We start from the raw sequence: 27,523 nt of genomic DNA, 5'->3' as shown, positions 1-27,523 counted from the left end.
ACGTATGGCCTAGAGACTGTTTTTGTGTTGTTTTGGTGAAGTATGTGACTACTTTTGCCTTTGTCTAAAAAGACTGTCTGAGGCTAATGTGAAGACACTCAGGTTAATTGCATGGACAAAGGAAGTCTCAGAGATACCTGTCATAGATTTTGTTCTGTGGTTCAGTCTTATGAAGAGCATTTTAAATAAGGATAGCAAGCTGAGAAAAGGGTAACACAAAACATATGGTTTCAGTATTAAAGGGGCATCAGGAAGTGCAATGAAGCTGAATTCTGTTTTGAAGGATATTAAATTGAATTAAGGGAGTAGTGATCTTGGGGCAAGATCACACCCAGCTAAGTTTAGGTCCAGCCATGATAGTTCAAGCCTTTAATCCCAGGAGATAAAAGCAAGCAGATCTCTGAGCTCAAGGTCAGCTGTGGACAGAGCAAGTTCTAGGTGAAATCCAGCTGTGGTGGTACACCCCTTTCATCCCAGGAGTCAGGTACACAAGGACAATCTACAGAGCAAAATCCAGGACATCCAAGCTTAGGCAGTGAAGGAGTTGGAAAACAGAAAGCTAGTAATAATGTAAGACATGGGGACTATGTTCCAACTCCTACAGGCAGCATATGGCTTTAGAGGCAAGATGAGAAGAGTACTGGGACAATTAATGTTGGTTAGCTGGACCAAAGTGCTACAGAGGGAAGAGCTGGAGACAAGAGGCTGTAGCATGAAAGCTACCTTGGAGACACCAAGGTTTTCAAGATGCCAGAGCCATAGGCTTTCCTGAGGAAAGCTGCTAACAGGGAGTGAAACCAGCCCAGGAAAAGAAGTTTGTTGCAGTCAACAAAGATGAAAAAGGAGTTGGAAGTTTAAAAACTGCTTTGGTTTCAGAAATTGAGATGCAGAGTTTGGAGTTTCTCCAGCTGGTTTCCTGTCTCGATTTGGAAATTACAGTTAAGTTGTTGGATGGATCTCAGAAGAGACTCAACTTTGGGCTTTTAATTTTGTTAGACTGCTGTAGACATGGGGGACTGGAGTTTGTCAGGTGCCATAACGCGACAAGCTAATAATTAGCAGGTAATCTTCCTAATATAGCCTGCTTTAGATTATTACATAATCTCTCACAAGTTCACTTTTATTTGACAAGGCCATAGTAGCAATCATTTTAGGACATATTCCTGCTATTAATATACTTCTCCTGATTAAACATATATATCAGACACTAATAGCCAACTCCTTTGGGCAGATCTCTGCAGATCTATGAAAGATTTACTGTCTTGGAGTGATGCCATATAGACAAGTAGATGACTTCTTAAGTCTTAATGATGATCCTATAAGAATTCCTAAAATTATATCAGTGTTTATTAGGCTCTATAGTGGGAATGTTAGGTCATTTTTCTTATAGTCAAAACTGCATTGAGAATTCTGCCAGTTTTCCAACTGTCACCAGTTAATTGCTTTTAGGTAGTAATCAGACTTTCTTATACTCAGAGCACATTCCAATAGATTGTAAAACAATTAACCAAAGGTCATAAAAGGGAACAAATGATTTACTATTGGTGCTAGGACAAATGATAAAATATTGACTGGGTTTATTTATATAAAACTTCACTAATAACTTAGTTATGGTTTTAAGCCTTCAGTGAACCTGTAGAGCTCTGACAAGTGATGGAAGTTTAGCCAGATTACTCCTAATGGATATGCATGTAAACATTCTTTGTTGTAAATTTCTATTTCAGTTTATAATTTGATTTTTTGTGTGAACATGTGATGAACTTTTTAATAAGTGATCATGTTTTCTGAAAAATGTTTAAGGGCTGAGGACAAAGAGAAGAGTCAGAACTGAGCTCAGAAGAACAGAGCTGAGAAAGGGAAGTGGGCTGAGGAGAAGTTTTAGAAAGAACACTTTTTAGACAGAACTGAATTCAAGAAAAACTTAGAAGTATAGGCATAGCATTGGGAGAAAAGGCATTGAGGATAATAGCATTATTGCAATAGCAGAGCAGGAAGAGAGAGAAATACTAGACTAATACAGAATGGAATATCTTAGAGACTATAGGTAAAACACATGCACACACACATACACACACACACACAAACACACACACAAAGACTCTAAGAGAGCAATGTGCAGTATGCAAAGGGAAAGAGGAATAAAGAAGAAGTTGCTGAGAACAGAAGGAGCAGGCAGGCTTCTCTTTACCATGGGAAAAGAAAAGAGAAGGTACTTTCTTAATAACAAGGCAGTCTTAGTCTTACTAAAAGGAGAAAAGCTTTTTGCCTTACAAACTTGGGCTTAATTTAGCATGAAAAGAGTAGAATCTTTTTCGTTCTTTATGCAATAAAGATTGGATCTCATTTTTCATCCAGAATTAGTTAATTCTTTCTTTCTGGTGGTATTTGGTCTTTTGCTCCATATGCATATGTAAGTATGAATGTGTGTGTGTGTGTGTGTGTGTGTGTGTGTGTGTGTTTGTGTAAGTATGTGAGTATATATGTGTGCATTGTGCATGTGTGTGCGTGCGTGTGTGTGTGTGTGTGTGTGTGTGTGTGTTTGTGTAAGTGTAAGAACTTAATTATGAGAATGCATGGAAGTTAAGCCCAACTGTTAGAATGGAAATGCATAAATATTCCTTCATGAATCTATATATGAATTTTTGTGAGTTTATGCTTATTTGCCTATGTAAAAGCTTTTCCTTCTTCAAGAGCTATTCTCTTCTCTTGCTTCAATAGAAGTTAATAGCTCCAAACTTTCCCCTAGCCTAAGAAGCAAGAAGTATCTGGAGAAAAGGGAAAAAAAGCTCTAATAATTAATCCTTTACTTTATCTCTTGCTGTTTTAGGATGAGGTGCTAAGTACCAGACACTGCAATTTCTGGCCTCAAAGGAAGACAAAAGGCCGGTCAGCCCTGGTAGTATAGTAACTTAGACTTAGGTAAACTAAAACTTTTATTATTATACAGCAACCCTAAAAATCCCCTAAGATGAAGTCTTACCCTCCGCCGATGCTCTTCCCCCTCTGCTGCCCCAAGAGGAACCAGTAGGGCTCGCTCAAGGCAGAAGTTGGGCTAACTGACTTTTTATTATACTATGACTGAATATGGAGCCCAAAGACTCATGTGTTTGAAAAAGCCTGTGGTGCCCAGGGAGTGGCATTATTAGAAGGTGTGGCTTTGTTGGAGTAGGTGTGTCACTGTGGGCATGGACTTAAGATCCTCCCCCTAGCTGCGTGCAAGTCAGTATTCCACTAGCAGCCTTCAGGTGTAGATATAGAACTCTCAGCTCCTCCTCTACCCTGACTGCCTAGATGCTGCTATGTTCCTACCTTGATGATACTGGATAGGACCTCTGAACCTGTAAGCCAGCCCCAAATAAATGTTGCCTTTTATAAGACTTATCTTTGCTCAACAGGAGAGATACATGGTCCTGCAAAGGCTTGATGCTCCAGTGTAGGGCTGGGAGGTGGGAGTGGGTGGGAGGGAGTGGGAGTAGAAACAGGTGTCTGGGAGGAGGGAGAATGGGAGAAAGGGGAAAGGGGACAACATTTGAAATGTAAATAAATAAAGTATTCAATAAAAAAGAAATACTACTCAAAAAACAGAAAGGAGAAAACATTGGGGTTCTGGTCCTGGCCAAGAGCTGAAAGACAGACACCAGAAGCACCTACACACCTGAGAGCAGAGGTAAGACCAAGCTTTCTGCTCCAAGTGACCTGCCTGGTGGACTCAGAACACAAAAAGGCAGAAGTCCTCTGCGACAGGTCACTTTCTGTTTCTGGCTGTGCCCGGAACTGAACTGATCCCATCCCACAACTCCCTACTTCCAAATCCCATAGGGGAAAGAGCTGAATACCCAGAAGTGCAGACAATCCTGAGACCGCCGTACGGACTGCCACTTCTGCTCATCTTTGCCCATATCCATGGCCCAAGAGGAAACTGCATAGTGCCTCTGGACACAGGAACATAGAAGCAGTAGGCAGTAAGAACCCAAGATCCAGGTCTGCTCCTGGAACTGAACTGAACCACTCAAACAGCTCCCTGCACACAAATCCCTTTGGGGGAGGGAGAACTAAACCCTCAGAAGTGTGGACACTCCTGAGAAATCAGAGGAGAATACTCTCTGCCCACATTCCCAACCCAAGAGGAAATTGCCTAGTGCCATCTGTGTCCCCTGAGCACAGGGACCTAGGAGCAGTCTCACACTGAGAACTGAAAGAGAACTGCCAGGAGTGACTACACACCTGAGAGCAGAACAGTCTGAAAGAACCGGCTGAAAGAAAATAGGAAAACAGGTTTACAGGAGTGCTGACACTCAGGCCTAAAGGAGGTTCAAGCCACTATCAGAAATTGCAAGACAAACTAACACCAGAGACAACCTTATGGCAAGAGGCAAGCACAGGAACCTAAACAACAGAAACCTAGACTACTTTGCATAATCAGAGCCCACTTCTCACACCACAGCAAATACTGGATATCCAAACACACCAGAAAAGCAAAACTTAAACTTTAAATCACATTCTATGATGATGATGGAGGACTTTAAGAAGGACATAAATAACTCCATTAAAGAAATACAGGACAACACAAGTAAACAAATAGAAGCCCTTAAAGAAGAAACACAAAAATCCCTTAAAGAATTACAGGAAAACACAACCAAACAGGTAAAAGCATTGAACAAAACAATTCGGGATCTAAAAATGGAAATAGAAACAATAAAGAAATCACAAAGTGAGACAACCCTGGAGATAGAAAACCTAGGGAAGAGATCAGGAGTCATAGATGCAAGCATCACCAACAGAATACAAAAGATAGAAAGGAGAATCTCAGGGACAGAAGATACCATAGAAAACATTGACACAAACATCAGAAATAACGTAAAATGCAAAACATAGCCTATAACATACAGGAAATCCAGGACACAATGAGAAAAATCAAACCTAAGGATAATAGGTATAGAATATAATGAAGACTACCAACTTAAAGAGCCAGGAACTATTTTCAATAAAATCATAGAAGAAAACTTCCCTAATCTAAAGAAAGCAATGCCCATAAGCATACAAGAAGTCTACAGAACACCAAATAGATTGAATCAGAAAAGGAATTCCTCCCTTCACATCATAGTCAAAACATCAAGTGCACAAAACAAAGAAAGAATATTAAAAGCCGTAAGGGAAAAATGTCAGATAACATATAGAGGCAGACTTCTCACCAGAGACTATGGAAGCCAGAAGATCCTGGGCAGATGTCATACAGACCCTAAGAGAACACAAATGCCAGCCCAGGCTACCATTGTACTACCGGATGAGCCAGCTACAGCATTCCTGGGCATATACCCCAAAATGCTCCAACATATAACAAGGACACATGCTCCATGTTTATAGAAGCCTTATTTATAAGAGCCTGAAGCTGAAAAGAACCCAGGTGTCCTAATCAGAGGAATGGATACAGAAAATGTGGCATGTTTACACAGTGGAGTACTACTTCTCACCTATTAAAAATAAGGACCTCATAAAATTCACAGACAATTGGATGGTACTAGAAAATATCATCCTGTGTGAGTTAATCTGATCACAAAAACACACCCATGGTATGTACTCACTGAGAAGTGGATATTAGCCTAAACCTTGGATTACCTAAGATACAATCCATAGGCCACATGAAGCTCCAAAAGAAGTACTACCAAAGTGCAGATGCTTCAGTCCTTCTTAGAAAGGGGAACAAAAATATTCATAGGAGAAGATATGGAGACAACATTTGGAGCAGAATCTTAAGGAGGGATGATTCAGAGACTGCCCTACCTGGGGATCCAGTCCATAAACATACAGCCACTGAACCCAGACAACATTGTTGATACCAAGAAGTGAATGCTGACAGGAGCCTGATATAGCTGCTTCATGAAAGGCTCTTCAATAGCATGGCAAATAAAGAAGTGAATGCTCTAAGTCAATCATTGAACTGAGAACAGGGGTCCAAATTCGAGGAATTAAAGAAAGGATTAAAGGAGCAGAAGTGGTTTGCAACCCCATAAGAACAACAATATCAACCAACGAGAACTCCTAGGGACTAACCCACCATCCAAAGAGGACACATGGATAGATTCATTGCTCCAGCTGCATGTGTAGATAAGGATGGTCACGTTGGGCATCAATGAAAGGAGAAGCTCTTGGTCCTGCCAAGGATGCCCCCCCCAACCCCTGTGTAGGGAAATGTCAGGGGGTAGGGGAAGCATGAGGAGGGTGATTGGGGAGGAGGATAGGTGGCTTATGGACTGGAAACCGGGAAATAAATTAACATTTGGAATGTAAATAAAAAATATTTAATAAGAAAAAGGAAAAAAATCTCAAAAAATAAAAACTAATTTTATTATATGTAAGTGTTCTTTCCTTATTATTATGTTGAATGATTTGAGTGTATTGTTGACAGTTCTTTGATGATCTAGTAGCTGGCCTTGCATTGGAGCATAGATTTTTAAAATTGAGAATTCATCTTGGAAGATTTTCCCTTTGATGAGTATAAAGTGTTCTTTCTTATCTATTTTGATAACTTTTTGGTTAAAATCAATTTTATTTGATATTAGAATGGCTTGAAAAAATTTCCAGCCATTTACTCTGATATATTGTCAGTCTTTGTCACTGAGGTGCATTTTCTTTATCCAACAAAATACTAGGTTCATGTATCAGGTCTCTTAGTCTTTGACTTTTTAATCGGGGAATTAAGCCCATTGATGTTAAGAGATACTAAAAAATAGTGATTTTTGTTTCACGCTATATTTGTTGTTAGAGATGGATTTATGTTTTGTGTGGTTATTATCTTCTTTTGGGTTAGCTGAAAGAAGAGTACTTTCTTGCTTTTTCTAGGGCATAGTTTCCCTCCTTGTTTTGGAGTTTTCCATCTATTATCTTTTGTAGAGCTGAATTTGTCAAAAAATAATGTGTAAATTTGATTTAGTCCTGAAATACCTTGGTTTCTCCTTCTATGGTATTTAAGAGTTTTGCTGGCAATAGTAGCATTGCCTGACATTTTGTGTTCTGATTCTGTCTGTATGACATCTACTAAGGATTGTCTAGCTTTTGTAGTTTCTGTTTAGAAGTCTGGTATAATTCTGATAGGTCTACCTTTATATGTTACTTGACTTTTTTCCCTTATTATTTTAATAATCTTTCTTTCTTTTGTGTCTTTGTTCTATTGACTAATATGTGATGGGAGGAATTTCTTTTCCAGTCCAATCTATTTGGAGTTCAGTAGGCTTCTTATATATTTATGGGCATTTCTTTTTTTAGGTTAGGGAAATTTTCTTTTATAATTTTTAAAAGATATTTTCTAACTCTTTAGGTTGGGAGATCTTAGTTCTCTTCCACACCTATTATTAGGTTTTGTCTTCTCATGGTGTCCTTGATTTCCTGGATGTTTTGGGTTAGGAGACCTTTGCACTTTCTTTGATTGTTGTGTCAATGTTTTCTATGGTATCTTTTGCTACCGATACTCTCTTTTCTATCCCCTGTATTCTATTGGTGATGCATGCACCTATGACTCTCTGATCTCTTGCCTAGATTTTCTGTCTTCAGGTTTGTCTTCTTTTGTGATTTCTTTATTGTGTTTATTTCCACATTTAGATCTTGGGTGGTTTTGTTTAATTCCTTCACCTGTTTGGTTGTGTTTTCCTGTAATTCTTTAAGGGATTTTTGTGTTTACTATTTACGGGCTTCTCCTTGTTTACCTGTGTTCCCTGTATTTCTTTAAGGGAGTTATTTATATCCTTCCTAAAGTCCTTTACCATTATCTTTTTAAAATTTTTATTAGATATATTTCTTTATTTATATTTCAAATATTATTCTCCTTTCCAGTTAATCCAAATCTTGCTTTTCCAATATTTTGGTGTATCCAGGATGTGCTGTAGTGGATGAAATGGTTTCTGATGATGCCACATAGCCTTGGTTTCTGTTGCTTATGTTCTTGTACTTGCATCTCACCACCTGGTTATCTCCAGTTTTAGATGGTCTTGCTGTTTCTGACTGTGGCCTGTTCCTTCTGTAATTCTGTGTTTCAGCACTCCTCAGAAACCAGCTCTCTCTAGGTTGTATTTGGGTATGGAGAGCTGTGTGTACAGGGTCATCTCTGGGCACAGATGGGAACCTAAAAGATCTCATCCCAGTGTCCTGAAGCCTCCGGGCAGGTCTCTCTTGAGCCAGGTATTTGAGGAGAAGTGGTGGCTTACCTGTTCTCTTAGGTGTGTCAGCACTCCTGGGAGATCAGCTCTCTCCAGGCAGGATTTGGGTACAGAGGGTTGGGTCAGCTTCAAGAACTATTAGAAACCTAAAAGATCTTGTCCCAGGTTTTGCCTCAGTTCCTGTGTCCCGAGGGCTCTGGTCCCTCAGAGCAGAAGTGTTGTTCTTACCTGTGCATTCAGTTATGTCAGCATTCCTGCAAGACTAGCTCTTTCCTGGCATAATTGTATATAAAGCTTGGTACAAGATCAGCTCTAGGGTGCATATGTAAACTGGAAGTTGTCTTTTATTTTTAAGGATTTAATATAATTACATAATTTTTGTTAACATGAAATATGTGTAAAACATTGTAGAACATTCATAATAATTTTCATACTTCTAGATTTGTAGACATATCTCTTTTTCTTTTTTCCCCCTTGGGTACTTTATTTATTCACATTTTACATGTTATCTCCTTTCCTGGTTTCTCCTCTGCAAATGCCCTTTCCCATTCTCCATCTCCTTCTGCTTCTATAAGGTGGGTGCTTCACTAACCAATCTACTCCCACCTCACCACCCTGGCATTCCTCTACACTGGGGCATTGAGCCTTAACAGGCCTCTCCTCCTATTGATGCCAGAGAAGGCCATCCTCTGCTACATATGCATCTGGAGCCATGGGTCCCTCTAGGTGTATTCTTTGGTTCATGGTTTAGTGCCTGGGAGCTGGGGGCGAGGAGGCTCTGGTTGGTTGCTATTGTTGTTTTTCCTATGGAATTGCAAACCCCTTCAGCTCCTTCAGTCCTTTCCCTGGACCTCTTCCTCAGTCCAGTTGTTGACTGAGAGCATCCACATCTGTATTTTCAGAGTCTCGCAGAAGACAGCTATATCAGGCTCCTCTCAGCAAGCACTTCTAAGCATCTGCAATTGTGTCTGGGTTTAGTGCTTGATTATAGTATGAATCCCTAGGGGGTACAGTCTCTGGATGGCCTTTCTTTCAGTCTCTTCTCCACACTGTGTCTTCATGTTTCCTTTAGACAGGAGCAATTCTGTGTTAAAAACTTGGAGATGAGTGGCTGGCCCCACACCACAAACAGGGGCCTTCTGCAACCTTAGGATATGGTCTCCATAGGTTCTCCTTTCACTTTGTTGAGCATTTCACCTAAAATTATCCCTTGTGGGTCCTGGGAGCCTCTTGATTACCTGGTATCTGGGACCTTCTAGTGGCTTCCCCCAATTCCACATCCCCCATTGCTACACACCTCCATTCAATTTCCTGACCCTCTATCATCCCATACCTGATCCTTCCCCCATTATTTCCCCTTCCCTATTCTCTTCTTACCAAGTCCTTCCCATCCTCTACCTGGTGTAAACATTTTGCTACCACTTCTAAGAAGGACTGGAGAATCCACACTTTGGTCTTCCTTTTTCTTGAGCCTCATATGGTCTGGGAATTGTATCATAGGTATTCCAAACTTTTTGCCTAATATCCATTTACCAGTGACTACCTACCATGTGTGTTTTATGAGACTGGGTTACCTCAATCAGGATGATATTTTCTAGTTCCATCCATTTGCCTGCTAATTCTACGAAGTCACTGTTTTTAATAGCTGAGTTTAATAGCTCTGTTGTATAAATATACCACATTTTCTGTATTAATTTCTATGTATAGGAACATCTGGGTTCTTTAAAACTTATGGCTATAATAAATAAGGCTTCTATGAAAAGAGTGGAGCATCTGTCCCTGTTATATGTTGGAGTAGTTTTTGGATATATATCCAGGAGTGGTAGAGTTGGGTTCTCAGGTAGTACTTTGTCCAACTTTCTGAGGATTCACCAGACTGATTTCCAAAGTGGTTGTACCAGCTTGCAATCCAGCCAACAATGGAGGTGTGTTCCTCTTTCTTCAATCCTCAACAGCATCTCCTGTCACTTGAGTTTTTGATCTTAGCCATTCTGATTGGTGTGAGGTGGAATCTTATGGTTGTTTTGACTTGCATTTCCCTGATGACTAAGGATCTTGGACACTTCTTTTGGTGCTTCTAGGCCATTACATATTTTTCTGTTGGGAATTCATTGTTTAGCTCTATTCTCAATTTTTAATAGGGATATTTGGTTCTCTAAATTCCAACTTCTTGAATTCCTTGTACATATTGAATATTAGCCCTCTTTCAGATGTAGGATTGGTAAAGAGCTTATCCCAATCTGTTGGTTGCTGTTTTGTCCTATTGAGAGTGTCCTCTGTCTTACATAAGCCTTGCAATTTTACAAGGTCCTATTGTTGACTTTAGAGCATAAGCCATTAGTGGGCTGGTCAGAAATTTTTCTCCTGTGCCCATGTGTTTGATTGAGGCTCTTCCCCAATTTTTCTTCTATTAGTTTGAGCGTATCTGGTTAGATGTAGAGGTCCTTGATCTACTTGAACTTGAGCATTGTAGAAAGAGATAAGAATATATCGTTTCACATTCTTTTACATGCTGACCTCCAGTTAAACCAGCACCATTTGTTGAAAATGCTGTCTTTATTCCACTGGATGGCTTTAGCTATTTTGTCAAAGATTAAGTGACCCTAGGTGTGTAGGTTCATTTCTGGGTCTTCAATTCTATTTCATTGATCTACCTGTTTGTTTCTCTTCTAATACCATGCAGTTTTTATCATCAATACTCTGTGATATAGCTGGAGTTTAGGGATGTGATTTCCCCCAGAGTTGTTTTATTGTTGAGAATAGTTTTCTCTATCCTGGGATTTTTGTTATTCCAAATGATTTTTCAAATGCTCTTTTTAACTTTGTGTAGAATTTAGTTGAAATTTTGATGGTGAGTGTATTGAGTCTGTAGATTGGTTTTCGCAAGATGGTCATTTTTTACTATATCAGTACTGCCAATTGATGAACATGGGAAATCTTTCTGTCTTCTGAGGTCTTCTTTGATTTCTTTCTTCAAAGACTGAAGTTCTTACCCTAAATATCTTTCACTTGCTTGGTTTGAGTCACATTAAGGTATTTTATATTATTTGTCACTATTTTGAAGGGTGTTGTTTCCTTAACAGCTTTTTCAGCCTTTTTATCTTTTGAGTAGAGTAAGGTTATTGATTTTTTTTGAGTTAATGTTATAACTAGCCACTTTGCTGAAGTTGCTTATGAGGTATAGCAGTTTTCTGGTAAAATCTTGGGTTACTTAAGTATACTGTCATGTAATCTACAAATAGTGATACTCATAGCTCTAGGTATCCCCCAAAAGAAACTGGAGAGATTATACACAAGCAGCTCAACAGCACATCTGAAATCTCTAGAACAAAAAGAAGGAAATATACCAAAGAGAAGTAGAAGGCAGGAAATAAACAAACTCAGGGCTAAAATCAAACAAGTAGATACAAAAAGAATTATACAAAGGTTCAACGAAACCAGGAGCTGGTTCTTTGAGGAAATCAACAAGATAGATTAAAGACTTAGACTAACCAGAGGTCACAAGCACAGAGTCAGTATCCACATTAATAAAATCAGAAATGAAAAGGGCAATATAGCAACAGAAACTGAGGAAATTAAAAAAAATCATCAGATACTACTACAAAAGCCTATATTCAACAAAACTGGAATATCTGGATGAAATGGACAATTATCAAGACAGGTAACAAGTACTAAAGTTAAATCAGGATGAGATAAATGATCTAAACAGTTCCATAACCCCTAAAGAAATAGAAGCAGTTATTAAAAGTCTCCCAACCTAAAATAGCCCAGGACCAGATGGGTTTATTGTAGAATTCTATCAGATTTTCAAAGAAGATCTAATACCAATACTGTTCAAACTATTTCACAAAATAGAAACAGAAGCAACACTATCCAATTCATTTTATGAAGCCACAATTATGCTTTTATCTAAACTACACCAAGGCCCAACAATGAAATAGAACTTCAGACCAATTTGCCTTATGAATGGCTATGTAAAAGTACTCAATAAAATTCTCAAAAACTGAATTCAAGAATACATCAAAATGATCATTCACTATGATCAAGTAGGCTTCATCCCAAAGATGTGGGGATGTTTCAATATAAAGAAATCTATCAACATAATCCTGTATATAAACACACTCAAAGGAAAAGCCACACGATCATTTTTTAGATGCTAAGAAAGCATTTGACAAAATTCAACACCCCTCCATTATAAAAGTCTTGTAAATATTGGGCATTCAAGGCCTATACCTAAACATAGTAAATACAATATGCAGGAAAACAGTAGTCAGCAACAAACTTGAAGCAACCTCACTAAAATCAGGGACTAGACAAGGCTGCCCACTCTCTCCCTATCTATTCAGTACATTACTCAAAGTCCTAACATGAGCAATTAGACAACAAAAGGAGATCAAACAGATAGCATTTGGAAAGGAAGAAAATAGATTCTTTTGTCATACGATACATTCCAGTCATAGTTTCTGCTCTCTATATTCTTCCTTGTTTTCTTCAAGTTTTATTTTACCTCAAATCCATAGCTTTCCCCCTTTTTCCTCTTTAGAAAAGACCAATTCTACAAAAGACAACCTGCAGACAGTATTAAACAAGATACAAAAACTCATGATCAATGCCCTCATATTAAGGTTGGACAACACAACAGAGGAAAAGTATATCAACAGCATACAGATTAGTCAGAGATACACCTGTTCCTACTGTTAGTAGTCCCACAAAAAAGCACCAAGGTAATAGCTGTACTGTAGAAAAGGACAGAGTCCAGACTCATGCAGACCCTTTGCTTTCCTTCTCTGTGAACCATGCTTAGTTAATTTTGTCGGCCTGTTTTTTGGTGTGCTTTGTCCTTTCTGAAACCTATAGTTCTGCCTCTCCCACATTCATTGGATCCCCAGTTCAATGTCTTTTGTGAAAGCATATACTTTCTTGAAAATAAAAATACCGGAAGTTTCAGAAAGTACACCACTGTACTACACATTCTGCAGATCAGAATTCCAAATTCCTCATTACATGATGAATTTATTCATTTTTCAAGTCTGATTCTTTCTATCATAGGTGTCTCTTTCTGCTTCTATCTACTCACATGTTTTCTAAAGGAGATAAAATGTGGAAGAATTTCTAGAAAGAAAAACATTAACATTGGAGGAACTTGATGTAGTAGGTGAAGACATATTTCAACAAAATTAATAGGAATTAAAGAATGAGGAAGAACCATGCTTAGACCTCCACATGTAGCTGTGTGTAGTAATGATGGAGTGTAAAATAACAGGTGATATTTGGTCATCATAATTTGGCAAACTCATGGAATTGGCATGATAAGTGCTTCTCTTTATATTGGAAGGCACTTTGAAAATGTGGAGATTCTGTACATGGGTGTTCTTTTAAATAGTTCAAATATGACACACTGAGTAATCCATCCTCTGGAATGGTCTAGACTAGGTTTGCAATATTACCCTTACTTCTCTCAGAGAATGAAGCATATGGCTCTTGTATTTTGAGCTGTCTAGAGATATTGATGCTTTTGTGAAATCCATTCATTAATGAGATTGAATATGGTACTAAAAATGGTTTATTAAGATGTGGTTTTTGCTAAAAGGGAGCTCTTCCCTGTGGAACTTGTGCCAGGGGCTTGAATGAAATAGCACCCAAGGCAGTTGAAGGTTTTCACATAACATGTTTTGAAAACTGTTTGTCACCTGAATGTCAAAAGCAGCTGCAGAACCTGAGACCAGGTTATTTTTTATCTCTCTTGAGAGTTTGGTACAATCTGGAGACAAAAAATTGAGGATTATTTGTGCTGTCTTCAGCCACAAGCATAATAAAAGCAGACATATATGCATAATGGTACATATGACATTTCATTTAACATTGTAGGTTCTTGCATAGTTCAGGCTTCCAGTTCAGCTGTTATAAGGATGATGTTCACTTCAATTTTTATAGTTTTTCTCCTGAAGCTTCCTCTTCTTCTGAGCAATTCAACTGAAAACATGTGCTTTTGGAGAGCAAACTTCAATGAAAACTGTGATGGTGACTTGCTCCATGACTGTGCTTTTCTCATTTACACAGATGAAGAACCTGCACCAAAAGACTTTTTTAAGTATCTTTTTAAATTATGGTGAGTTCCCTTTGCAATTCTTTGTTTTCTACCTCATGATTCTTATAGATGCACTGTCAGAACTCTATACATGGGGGAAATAACTTCTTTCTTCTTTTTGTGAACCAGAAATATAGAAAGATGTTACAGTGTATTTGAGGATTTTTCTGAACACCAAATTTACATTCTTTAATGACCCAGTCTCTATTTGTGTCTCTTTCTATTAAACTCTCTTACAATTCTCCCAACTTAGAGCCATAGTACTATCAAAATAAATTCATTAAACATCCCTGGCTCTTGACACTTCCCCCTTCATAGAGTCCAATCATCTTTGTAGAAACTCAGTTGAAAACAATGCAATGAGCAAAGTATTAGTAGGCTGTAGAAAGTGCTCCTGTGAGTGTCTATTAATGCAACTCTTACTAGAACACAAAGCATGGGAGATCTTTTCATCTTCTGAGATCTTTAATTTCTTTCTTGAGCGACTTGAAGTTCTTGGCATACAGATCTTTCACTTGCTTGGTAAGAGTTACACCAAATTTTTTGTGTTATTTGTGATAGACTGTTTATCCTTCGAGTAGAGGAAGGCTACTGATTTGTTTGAGTTAATTTTACATCCATACTCTTTGTTGCTTTTGTTTTTGTTTTTGTTTTTGTTTTTGTTTTTTTTTTGGTTCTTTTTTTCGGAGCTGGGGACCGAACCCAGGGCCTTGCACTTCCTAGGTAAGCTTGTTTTTGTTTTGTTTTGTTTTGTTTTTGTATTTTTTTTTTAGGCTGGGAGTCCTGTGGTGGACCTTTCAGGGTCACTTAAATATTCTATCATATTATCTGCAAATAGTGATATTTTAACTTTTTCATTTCAAATTTTTTATCCATTTGATCCTCTTTTGCTGTCAGATTGCTCTGGCTAGGGTTTCTGGTGCTATATTGCATAGGTATAGAGAGAGTAGGCAGGCTTGTCAAGTCTGTGATTATAGTGGGATTGCTTCAGGTTTCTCTCCATTTAGTTTGATGTTGAATACTAGGTTTGCTGTATATTTCATTTACTATGTTTAGTTATGGCCGTGAATTCCTGAACTTTCTAAGACTTTTAACATGAAGGGTTGTTGAATTTTTTTCAAATGCTTTCTCAGCATCTACTAATATGATCATCTGGTGTTTTTCTTTGAGTTTATTTATATAGTGGAATATGTTGGATTTCCAAATATTGGACAATCCCTGCATCACTGGAATGAATCCTACTTGATCACGATGGATGGTCATTTTGATGTGTTCTTAGATACTATTTGCCAGAGTTTTATTGATAAATTTGGATCGATACTCATAAGGGAAATTTGTCTGAAGTTTTCTTTCTTTGTTGGGTCTTTGTGTGGTTTAGGTATAAGAGTAATTGTGGCTTCATAGAAGGAATTCGGTAGTGCTCCATCTGTTTCAATTTTGTGGACTAGTTTGGATAATATTGGTATGAGGTCTTCTATGAAGGTCTGATAGAATTCTGCACTGAACCCATCCAGACCTGTGATCTTTTTGGTTGGGAGACCTTTAATGACTGCTTCTATTTCCTTAGGAGTTATGGGGTTGTTTAACTGGTTTATCTGTTCCTGATTTAACTTCGGTACCTGATATTTGTCTAGGAAATTGTCCATTTCCTGTAGATTTTCAAGTTTTGTTGAATATAGGCTTTTATAGTAAGAGCTGATGATTTTTTGAATTTCCTCTGAATCTGTTGTTATGTCTCCCTTTTCATTTCTGATTTTGTTAATTTGGACACACTCTCTGGGTCCTCTCGTTAATCTGGCTACGGGTTTATCTATCTTGTTGATTTTCTCAAAGAACCAACTTTTGGTTCTGTTGATTCTTTCTATGGTCCTTTTTGTTTCTACTTGGTTGATTTCAGCTCTGAGTTTGATTATTTCCTGCCTTCTACTCCTCCTGGGTGTATTTGCTTCTTTTTGCTCTAGAGCTTTTAGGTGTGCTGTCAAGCTGCTGACATATGCTCTTTCCTGTTTCTTTCTGCAGGCACACAGCGCTATGAGTTTTTCTCTTAGCACAGCTTTCATTGTGTCCATTAAGTTTGGGTATGTTCTGCTCCCAGACCCAGTGAGAGAGAGACCCAACCGCCTGGTCAGGTGGGCACTCCTGAGGCTGCAGAGCGGAAGAGACCACCAACACTGCTCACCCCTGCCCACATCCCTGGCCCAAGAGGAAACTGTATAAGGCGGGGTTTATCTATCTTGTTGATTTTCTCAAAGAACCAGCTACAGGCTTTGTTGAATCTTTGTATAGTTCTTTTTGTTTCTACTTGGTTGATTTCAGCCCTTAGTTTGATTATTTCCTGCCTTCTACTTCTCTTGGATGTATTTGCTTCCTTTTATACTAGAGCTTTCAGGTGTGCTGTCAAGCTGCTGGTGTATGTTATCTCCAGTTTTCTTTTTGGAGGCACTCAGACCTATGAATTTCTATTAGTACTGCTTTCATTTTGTCCCATTAAATTTGGCTATTTTGTGCCTTCATTTTCATTAAATTCTAAAATGTCTTTAATTTCTTTCTTTCTTCCTTGCCCAACTTATCATTGAGTAGAGGGTTGTTCAGCTTCCAGGTGTATGTGGGTTTTCTGTCATTTTAGTTGTTATTGAAGACCAGGCTTGGTCCATGGTAATCTGATAGGATGCGTGGAATTATTTCAATCTTCCTGTATCTGTTGAGGTCTGTTTTATGACCAATTATATAGTGAGTTTTGGAGAATGTATCATGAGGTGCTAACACGAAGTTACATTCTTATGTTTTAGAAAGGAATATGATATAGATATCAGTTAAATCTATTTGGTTAATAACTTCTGTCCATTTCTCCGTTTCTTTGTTTAGTCTATATTTCTACGATCTGTCCACTTCTGAGTGTGGGGTGTTGAAATCTCCCACTATTATTGTGTGAGGTGCAATATATGCTTTGAACTTTAGTAAGGTTTATTTGATGAATGTAGGTGCCCTTACATTTGAAGCATAGATATTCAGGATTGAGAGTTCGTCTTGGAGGATTTTTCCTTTGATAAATATGAAGTGTCCTTCCTTATCTTTTTTGATAACTTTTGGTTGAAAGTCAATTCTATTTGATATTAGAGTGACTACTCCAACTTGTTTCTTGAGATAATTTCCTTCAAAATTGTTTTCTAGCCTTTTACTCTGAGGTAGTTTCTGTCTTTGTCACTGAGGTATGTTTCCTGTGCACAGCAAAATGCTGGATCCTCCTTAAGTTACCGGCCTGTTAGTCTATGTGTTTTTATTGGGAATTGAGTCCAGTGATGTTAAGAGATATTAAGGTATAGTCGTTGTTTCCTGTTATTTTGTTGTTAGAATTGGAATTATGTTTTTGTGGCTCTCTTCTTTTGGGTTTGTTGCAAGAAGATTCCTTTTTGCTTTTTCTAGGGTATAGTTTTCCTCCTTGTTTTGGAGATGTCCATCCATTTTGTTTTGTAGCACTGGACTTGTAGAAAGATATTGTGTAAATTTGGTTTTGTATGGAATATCTTGGTTTCTCCATCTATGTTCATTGAGAGTTTTGCTGGATATAGTAACCTGGGCTGGTATTTGTGTTCTCTTAGGGTCTGTATGGCATCTGTTCCAGATTGTGTGGCTTTCATAGTCTCTGGTAAGAAGTCTGGTGTAATTCTCATAGATCTGCCTTTATATGTTACATGACATTTTCCCTTATTGCTTTTAATATTCTTTCTTTGTTTTGTTCATTTGGTGTTTGACTATGATGTGAAGGGAGGAATTTCTCTTCTGGTTCAATCTATTTTGAGTTATGAAGGTGTCTTCTATGTTTATGGGAATCTCTTTCTTTAGCTTAAGGGAATTTTCTTCTATAATTTGGTTGAAGATATTTACAGGCTCTTTAATTTGGGAATCTTCACTCATTTTTATACCTATTATCCTTAGGTTTTATCTTCTCATTGTGCCCTGAGTATCTTAGATGTTTTGGATTAGATGATTTCAGCATTTTACATTTTATTTGATGCTTGTGTCAATGATTTCTGTAGCATCTTCTGTTCCTGAGATTCTCCCTTCTATGTTTTGTATTCTGTTGTTGGTACTTCTGCCTATGACTCCTGTTATCTTTCCTAGGTTTTCTATCTCAAGGGTTATCTCCTTTTGTGCTTTCTTTTTCCATTGTTTGTATTTCCATTATTATATTTCGATGGTTTTGTTTGATTCCTACACCTCTTTGGTTGTGTTTTTCTGTAATTCTTTAGCGTTTCCTCTTTAAGTGCTTCTACTTGTTTACTTGTGTTGTCCTGTATTTTTTAATCAAGTTATTTATGTCTTTCTTAATGTCCTCTATCATAATCATGAGATGTGATTATAAATCCAAATCTTGCTTTTCATGTATGTTGAGATATCCAGGATTTGCTTTGATGTGAGAACTGGGCTCTGATGATGCGAAGAAGTCTTGGTTTCTGTTGATTAATTTACTGTGATTGCCTCTTACCATCTGGTTTCTCTGTTGTTAGCTGAGAAGAAGGGATTTCTCCATGAGAGGGGCAAAGGGTAGACCACACACAGTGAAGAAACTAGAGTTTGAGCAGGCCAAAATGTAGGTGCAAAGTGAAAGTAGCCCTATGGGAGGGCTGTCCAAAAGGATACAGGACAACAAAGGTAAAATACAGATGGAGAAAATATTAACTCAGTAACAGCAGAGAAGAGTGTGTGGTAACAGCAGGAAGGTTTGGAATTGCTTAGTCATTGAACTAGTCAAATCATTTCCAAATTTAAAGGTTATATTTATGTGTCTTTCCATTCAGGAATCTAGAGAACTCTGGCAGGTGGCAAGAAGGGTGATCATCCAGCAGTAGCTCAGGTTGGATTAACAATTCACCACTCCACAGCTGAGTAACTGTGTGTCTTTATTGCTCATTTATTTCATATATGATTTCAGAGGGTTGGAGTCAATATAGTTAGAGAGAAGAAACACTTAGAAACTCACCAGGAGAAGGATAAAGAATACTGGAAATTCCTTCAGTATTTTGAAGCCTCAAAGTATGTCCCTAGTTACATACTTGTTTTACAAAGACACATCTCCTAATCCTTCCCAAAACATTCCACCAACTGACAATCAAGTATTAAAATATATAAATTGTGGAAATATGTGATGGTTTAAATAGCCAAAACCAATATACTAAAGGGTTCAATTTTTTTTTTTTTTGGGAAGAACCTATGATTGTGCGGAATACAGAAGACTTACATTTTATTGTGTTACTCTCAGTATCTCAGTATAATGCTGTCAATGGCAGCTGGCATAAATCACTTGATGCCTTTGATATCTTTGCCAGGTATTCAAGCTATTGAAGGAGGAATGTTTGTTCAAGATAATAACAAGTAAGGCAATTATATTAACAGAATAGAATACTTTTGGATAATTTTAATAGGTTAGTATTTATTATGTAGGTAAAGGCTTTTTAAAAATTCTGAGCAAAAGATGCCTTAAGTCTTTTCACTCCTGTCATTTATGCTTCTTGAACCTCTGCTGGGCATTGTGATCACAACTGTAACCTGAGCATGCAGTAAGCCAGGGTTTGAAGATCAGGATCTCCAAAATGTTCTTATCTACAAACCACATAAAGGGACGAAGATCTATCAAATGCATGGTGAATGTCATTTGCACTATGTTAAAAACAATTGAATTAATGTACTCAGCAGCAATATCAAGGGCTTTCCATTAATACACACCTTTCAATTAAAACATAAATATTTTCACAGGGATGGGGATTAAACCCTATGTGCAAAGAAAATGATAGTATTGGAAGGTAATTTGTTTGCTACCAAAAGAGAAAAGTGAACATCAACCCAGCAATCAATCTTTTGATATATAGTGGTGACCTGCCTGCAGTGTGCACTAGTGCAATGATGGTACAAATCTTATGAGGCTAACCAACCAATATAGGATTGAATTCATGGCTTATTCCATGAGATGGAAGCTATCATGGATACTATTTGCTTGTCTTAGAATTTGTGACTAAATATGCTTGGTAACAATGGGCAAAAATGCTTCAGTTCTACTAAAGGAATATAGCAACAAAATTCCTTTTAATGACATTTTGCTATACTCTTCATACCTTGCCCAGCTATAAAAACCTTCCTCCTAGAGTATATTGGAATGCATAGAGTCCCACAACTGGGCAAGGCATAAATAGTGAGGAACCAAGAAACACTCATCCCTAAAGGAATGTGTCTATGTATTTCATTCCTAGGAAGAGAAGCCAGAAAAAGTATGAGAGCCAGAAGGAATAGAAAACACAAGAGAAAAAAGCTTTCTAAAGACAGCAGGACTCAAAAGAAGTAGAGACAAAACCACATATCTCATCTAATAGGTATCTTAAATTGATAACCAGTTAGAGATAAAAAAAATAGTTTTCTGCAATAGTGAAGAACCCAGTATAGAAACCGTTTTTAAGTACAGGTTGATTGTGCAGGATATATGGTCAGCACAAATTAACTCAATGTTATTATTGGAGTTGGTTTGGGCAAATTTTTTCTATTTTCTTTGCCTTATATTTTTTCTTGCCATATAACCTTCCCAAATACACACACACACACACACACACACACACACACACACACACACACACACACACATACACACACACACACACACACACACACACATATATTTCCTTTCTGGCTTTGTGTTTTTAGGGGATTTCTGTTCTGATGTGTATGTATCTGGTTTACTTTCCTGCACTTTTTATTTGCTGTTTGTTTTACAGTTTGTTTATTTGCTTTGTCCTAGTGTGGTTTTTTTCTTTTATTTCCTTTTATTTTATTCTATTTTCTCCTTATTTTTAGTTGCCTGAAGTTTTTTTAATCTTTTTTAAAATTTTTATTAGATATATTTCTTTACTTATATTTCAAAGGTTATTCCCCTTCCAGGTTTCCTGTTCGTAAGCCCGCATTCCTTCACCTCCCCCTCCCCCTCCCCCATACGGGCATTCCCCCTATACATTCCCCTTATTGCCCCCCACCCCCACATTCCCCTGCATTGGGGATCCAACCTTGACAGGACCAAGGGCTTCCCATTCTCCTGATGCCCCAACAAGGCTATGCTCTGCTACATATGCAATTGGAGCCCTGGGTCAGTTCATGTATAGTCTTTCTGTAGTAGTTTAGTTCCTGGAAGATCTGGTTGGTTGGCATTGTTGTTTTTATGGGGTTGCAAGCTCCTTCAACTCTTTCAATAATTCCTCTAATTCCCCACAAGGGTTTCCTGTTCTCAGTTCAGTTGTTTGCTGTTAGCAGTGACCTCTGTGTTGTACATGCTCTGGATGTGTCTCTCAGGAGAGATCTATATTCGGTCCCTTTGAGCATGCATTTCTATCTTCATCAAACTTACCTAGTTTTGGTGGCTGGATATGTATGTATATACATATATGGGACACATGTGGAGCAAGCTCTGAATGGTCATTCCTTGAGTCGCTGATTAATCTTTGCTTCCATATACCCTCCTATAGATATTCACCCCCCCCCCTTTTTAAGAAGGAGCGGGAGCATCCACATTTTGGTCATTCTTCTTCTTCAGGTTCCCGTGGTCTGTGGATCGCATCTTAGGTGATTATTAGCTTTTTGTCTAATATCCACTTATCAATGAGTGCACACCATGTGTGTTTTTCTGTGATTTAGTAACCTCACTTAGGATGGTATTTTCAAGTTCATTTCATTTACCTATGAATTTTATGAAGTCATTGCTTTTGATAGCTAAATAGTACTCCATTATGTAAATGCATAACATTTTTTGAATTCATTCCTCCACTGAAGGGCATCTGGGTTCTTTCCAGCTTCTGGCTATTATAAATGAGGCTGCTATGAACTTAGTGGAGCATGTGTCTTTGGTGTGTGTTGGAGCATCTTTAGTGTATATGCCCAAGAGAAGTATACCTGGGTCCTCAGGTAGTGGAATATTCAATTTTCTTAGGAACCTCCAGACTGATTTCCAGAGTGGCTGTCCCGGTTTGGAATCCCACCAAAAATGGAGGAGTGTTCCTCTTTCTCTACATCATCGCAAACATTTGCTGTCACGTGAGTTTTTTACATTAGCCATTTGACTGTTGTGAGGTGGAATCTCACGGTTGTTTTGATTTGCATTTCCCTGATGACTGAGGATGTTGGACATATCTTAGGTGCTTTTTGGCCATTCGATAATTCTCCCCTGAGAATGTTTCATTTAGCTCTGTACCCCATTTTTTAATACTTGGCTTTCTGGAGTCTAAGTTGAGTTTTTTTTTTTTGTATATTTTGGATATTAGCCCTCTATCAGATGGAAAATTGATAAAGATCTTTTCCCAATCTGTTGGTTGACGTTTTGTCCTAATGACAGTGTCTTTCATTCTACAAAAGTTTTGCAGTTTTATGAGGTCCCATTTGTCGATCCTTGATTTTAGAGCATAAGCCATTTGTGTTTTGTTCAGGAAATTTTCTCCAATGCCCATGTGTTCGAGACTCCTCACTTTTTCTTCTATTAGTTTGAGTGCTCTGGTTGATGTGGAGATCCTTGAACCACTTGGACTTAAGCTTTGTACAGGGTGATAAGAATGGATCGATCTGCATTCTTCTACATGCTGACCACCAGTTGAACCAGCACTATTTGTTGAAAATGCTATCATTCTTCCATTGGATGGTTTTAGCTCCTTTGTCAAATATCAAGTGACTATAGGTGTGTGGGTTCATTTTTGGGTCTTCAATTCTATTCCACTAGTCTATCTGCCTGTTTCTGTACCAATACCATACAGTTTTTATCACTATTGCTCTGTAATACTGCTTGAGTTCAGGGATAGTTATTCCCCTGGAATTCCTTTAATTGTGTGGAGTTTAGTTTTAGCTAACCTGGATTTTTGTTACTCCAGATGAATTTGCAAATTGTTCCCTCTAACTCTATGAAGAATTGGATTGGAATTTTGATGAGGATTGCATTGAATCTATAGATTGCTGTTGGTAAAATGGCCATTCATACTATATTAATCTTGCCAATCTATGAGCATGGGAGTTCTTTCTAACTTCTGAGATATTCAATTTTTTTCTTCAGAGGTTTGAAGTTCTTATCATACAGATCTTTCACTTCCTTGGTTAAAGTCACACTGAGGTATTTTATATTGTAAGGGAATATTATGAAGGATGTCGTTTCACTAATTTCTTTCTCAGCTTGTTTCTCTTTTGTGTAGAGGAAGGCTACTGATTTATTTGAGTTAATTTTATACCCAGCCACTTTGCTGAAGGTGCTTTTCATTTAATAGTTCTCTGGTGGATATTTTGGGATCAATTAAATATACTATCATATCATCTGCAAATAGTGATATTTTGACTTCTTCCTTTCCAATCTGTATTCCTTTGATCTTTTTGTTGTCTGATTGCCCTGGCTAGGCCTTTGAGAACTATATTGAATAAGTAGGGAGAGAGTGAGCAGCATTGTCTAGTCCCTGATTTTAGTGGGATTTCTTCAAATTTCTCTACATTTAATTTAATGTTAGGTAATGGTTTGCTGTATATGGCTTTTACTATCTTTAGTTATTGGCCTTGAATTCTTGTTCTTTCCAGGATTTTTATCATGAAGGGGTGTTGAATCTTGTCAAATGCTTTCTCAGCATCTAATGGAATGGTCACGTGGTTTTTATCTCTCTGTTTGTTCATACAGTCGATTAGGTCGATAGTTTTCCTTATATTAAACCATCCCTGCATGCCTGGGATGAAGCGTACTTGATCATGATGGATGATGGTTTTGATGAGTTCTTAGATTTGGTTTTCAAGAAATTTAATGAATATTTTTGTGTCAATATTCATAAGGGAAATTGGTCTGAAGTTTTCTTTCATTGTTGTGCCTTTATGTGGTTTAGGTATAAGTGTAATTGTGGCTTCATAGAAGGAATTTGGTAGTGCTCTATCTGTTTCAATTCTGCTGTATAGTTTGGATAGTATTGGTATGAGGTCATCTATGAAGGTCTGATAGAATTCTGCACTGAACCCATCTGGACCTGGGCTCTTTTTGGTTGGGAGACTTTTAATAACTGCTTCTATTTCGTTAGGAGTTATGGGGTTGTTTAAATGGTTTCCCTGTTCCTGATTTAACTTTGGTACCTGGTATCTGTCTAGGAAATTGTCCATTTGCTGCAGCTTTTCAAGTTTTGTTGAATATAGGCTTTTGTAGTAGGATCTGATGATTCTTTTGAATTTCCTCTGATTCTGTAGTTATATCTCCCTTTTCATTTCTGATTTTGTTAATTTGTACACACTCTCTGTGTCCTCTCATTAGTCTGGCTCAGGGTTTATCTATCTTGTTGATTTTCTCAAAGAACCAGCTTTTGGTTCTGTTGATTCTTTGTATAGTCCTTTTTGTTTCTACTTGGTTGACTTCAGCTCTGAGTTTGATTATTTCCTGCCTTCTACTCCTCCTAGGTGTATTTGCTTCTTTTTGTTCTAGAGCTTTTAGGTGTGCTCTCATGCTGCTGATATATGTTCTCTCCCATTTCTTTCTGCCGTCAGTCAGAGCTATGAGCTTTCTTCTTAGCACAGCTTTCATTGTGTCCCATACGTTTGGGAATGTTGTATCTTCACTTTCATTAAATTTTAAGAAATCTTTAATTTCTTTCTTTATTTCTTCCTTGATCAGGTTATCATTGAGTAGAACATTGTTCAAATTCCATGCATATGTGGCTGTTCTTTCCTTATTGTTATTGAAGACCAGCTTTAGGCCGTGGTGCTCTGATAGCACGCATGGTATTATTTCTATCTTTCTGTACCTGTTGAGGCCCGTTTTTTGACCAAAATTATATGGTCAATTTTGGAGAAAGTACCATGAGGTGGTGAGAAGAAAGTATATCCTATTATTTTACGATAGAATGTCCTATAAATATCTGTTAAGTCCATTTGGTTCATGACTTCTGTTAATCCGTCTATGTCTCTGTTTAATTTCTGTTTCTGTGATCTGTACATTGTTGAGAGTGGGGTGTCTCCTACTATTATTGTGTGAGGTGCAATGAGTGCTTTGAGCTTTTGTAAGGTTTCTTTTATGTATGTTGGTGCCCTTGTATTTGGAGCATAGATATTTAGGATTGAGTTTGTCTTGGTCGATTTTTCTTTTGATGAATATAAAGTGTCCTTCCTTATATTTTTTGATGACTTTTGGTTGAAAATAGATTTTATTCGATATTAGAATGGCTACTCCAGTTTGCCTCTTCAGACCATTTGCTTGGAAATTTGTTTTCCAGCCTTTCAAACTGAGGTAGTTTCTGTCTTTGTCTGAGGTTTGTTTCCTATGGGCAAAAAATATGCTGGATCCAGTTTGCTAATCTGTGCCTTTATTGGGGAATTTGGTCCATTGATGAGAGATATTAAGGAATAGTGATTGTTGTTTCTTGTTATCTTCGTATTTGGAGGTGATATTTTGTTTGTGTGCTTTTCTCCTCTTTGTTTTGTTGCAAAACGATTAGTTTCTTGTTTTTTCCAAGGTATATCTTGCCTCCTTGTTTTGGGCTTTACCATTTATTATCCTTTGTAGGGCTTTATTTTTAGAAAGATATTGTGTAAATTTGGTTTTGTCATGGAATATCTTGGTTTCTCCACCTATGTTAATTGAGGGTTTTGCCGGATACAGTAACCTGTGCTGGCATTTGTGTTCTCTTAGGTTCCTTATGACATCTGTCTAGGATCTTCTGGCTTTCATAGTCTCTGGTGCGAAGTCTGGTGTAATTCTTATAGGTTTCCCTTTATAGGTTACTTGACATTTTCCCCTTACTTCTTTTAGTATTCTTTGTTTTGTGCATTTGGTGTTTTGAATATTATGTGGCGGGAGGAGTTTCTTTTCTTGTCCAATCAATTTGGAGTTCTTTCGGCTTTTTGTATGTTTATGGGCATCTCTTTCTTTAGGTTAGGGAAGTTTTCTTCTATGATTTTGTTGAAAATATTTACTGGTCCTTTGAGTTGGGAGTCTTCACTCTCTTCTATACCTATTATCCTTAGGTTTGATCTTTTCATTGTGTCCTCGATTTCCTGTATATTTTGGGCCAGTAATTTTTCCCCTTTTACATTATCTTTGACAGTTGTGTTGATGATTTCTATAGAATCTTCTGCTCCTGAGATTCTCTCTTCTATCTCTTGTATTCTGTTGGTGATGCTTGTATCTTTGGCTCCTTCTCTCTCCCTTTGGTTTTTCTGTATCCATTGTTGTCTCCCTTTGTGCTTTCTTTATTTTTTCTATTTCCATTTTCAATTCCTTTACTTGTTTGATTGTGCTTTTTTGTAATTCTTTCAAGGATTCTTGTGTTTCCTCTCTATGGGCTTCTACTCGTTTACTTGTGTTTTCCTGCACTTCTGTAAGTGAGTTCTTTATGTCTTTCTTAAAGTCCTCCATCATCATGATTAAATATGATTTTAAATCTAGATCTTGCTTTTCTGGTGTGTTTGGATATTCAGTGTTTGCTTTGGTGGGAGAATTGGGCTCCAATGATGCCATGTAGTCTTGGTTTCTGTTGTTTGGGTTCCTGCACTTGCCTCTCACCATCAGGTTGTCTCTGGTGTTACCTCTTTCTGTTATTTCTGGCAGTAGCTTGACTGTCCTATAGTCCTGTGTGTCAGGAGAGCTGTAGACCTATTTTCCTGTTTCCTTTCAGCCAGTTGAGGGAAGAGAGTGTTCTGCTTTTGGGCATGTAGTCATTCCTTTCTACTGGCTTTCAGCTGTTCCTACAGGCATGTGTCCTGAGTCTACCAATCAGGTCACTTGGAACAGAAAAGTTGGTCGTACCTCTGGTCTCTGGCCGGAAGTCACTCCTCATGGCTAGCTTTCAGCTCTCCGTGAGGACATCTACCAGAACGGCCTTCCCCTACTTCTGGGTCCCTGTGCACAGGAGGTCTTTATGGTGGCTAGTTGTTTTCCTCTAGAGTCAGAAATGTGGGCAGAGAATAGTTTTCTCTTGTTTTCCAGGCATGCCTGCTCCTCTGAAGGTCTAGCTCCATGGGTTTGTGTGAAGGGAGCTGTTTGACTGGGTCCCTTCAGATCCGGGCCCTGTCTGGACTTCAGGGTTCCTACAGCTTGAGTGCCCCTATCTTCCTGTTCCCAGAGGTCCTATACAGTTTCCTCTTGGGCTAGTAATGTGGGCAAGGGTGGGCAGAAGCGGTGGTCTCTCCTACCCTGCAGTCTCAGGACTGCCCACACGTCTGGGTGATGATCTTTCTCTCCCACAGGGTTTGGCAGCAGGGATCTGTGGGCTAGGATCAGCACCGCGAGGTTCAGGCGCTAGCTCAATTTAAA

The 27,523-nt window shown here is 38.1% G+C and overlaps 1 protein-coding gene across 1 annotated transcript in view; it reads left to right on the top strand.

Moving 5' to 3' along the window:
• Positions 1-14,059: 14,059 nt before the first annotated feature.
• Positions 14,060-27,523, top strand: part of Vom2r77 (vomeronasal 2 receptor, 77) — a 66,004-nt gene continuing 52,540 nt past the window's right edge. The window contains exon 1 of the mRNA NM_001099519.1: positions 14,060-14,259. Within this exon, the coding sequence (NP_001092989.1) occupies positions 14,060-14,259 (200 nt within the window). The remainder of the gene's footprint in view (positions 14,260-27,523) is intronic.

Source organism: Rattus norvegicus, chromosome 9, assembly GCF_036323735.1.
Source record: "Rattus norvegicus strain BN/NHsdMcwi chromosome 9, GRCr8, whole genome shotgun sequence".
Taxonomy (NCBI): Eukaryota; Metazoa; Chordata; class Mammalia; order Rodentia; family Muridae; genus Rattus; species Rattus norvegicus.
This window is presented reverse-complemented; position numbering and strand designations above follow the sequence as displayed.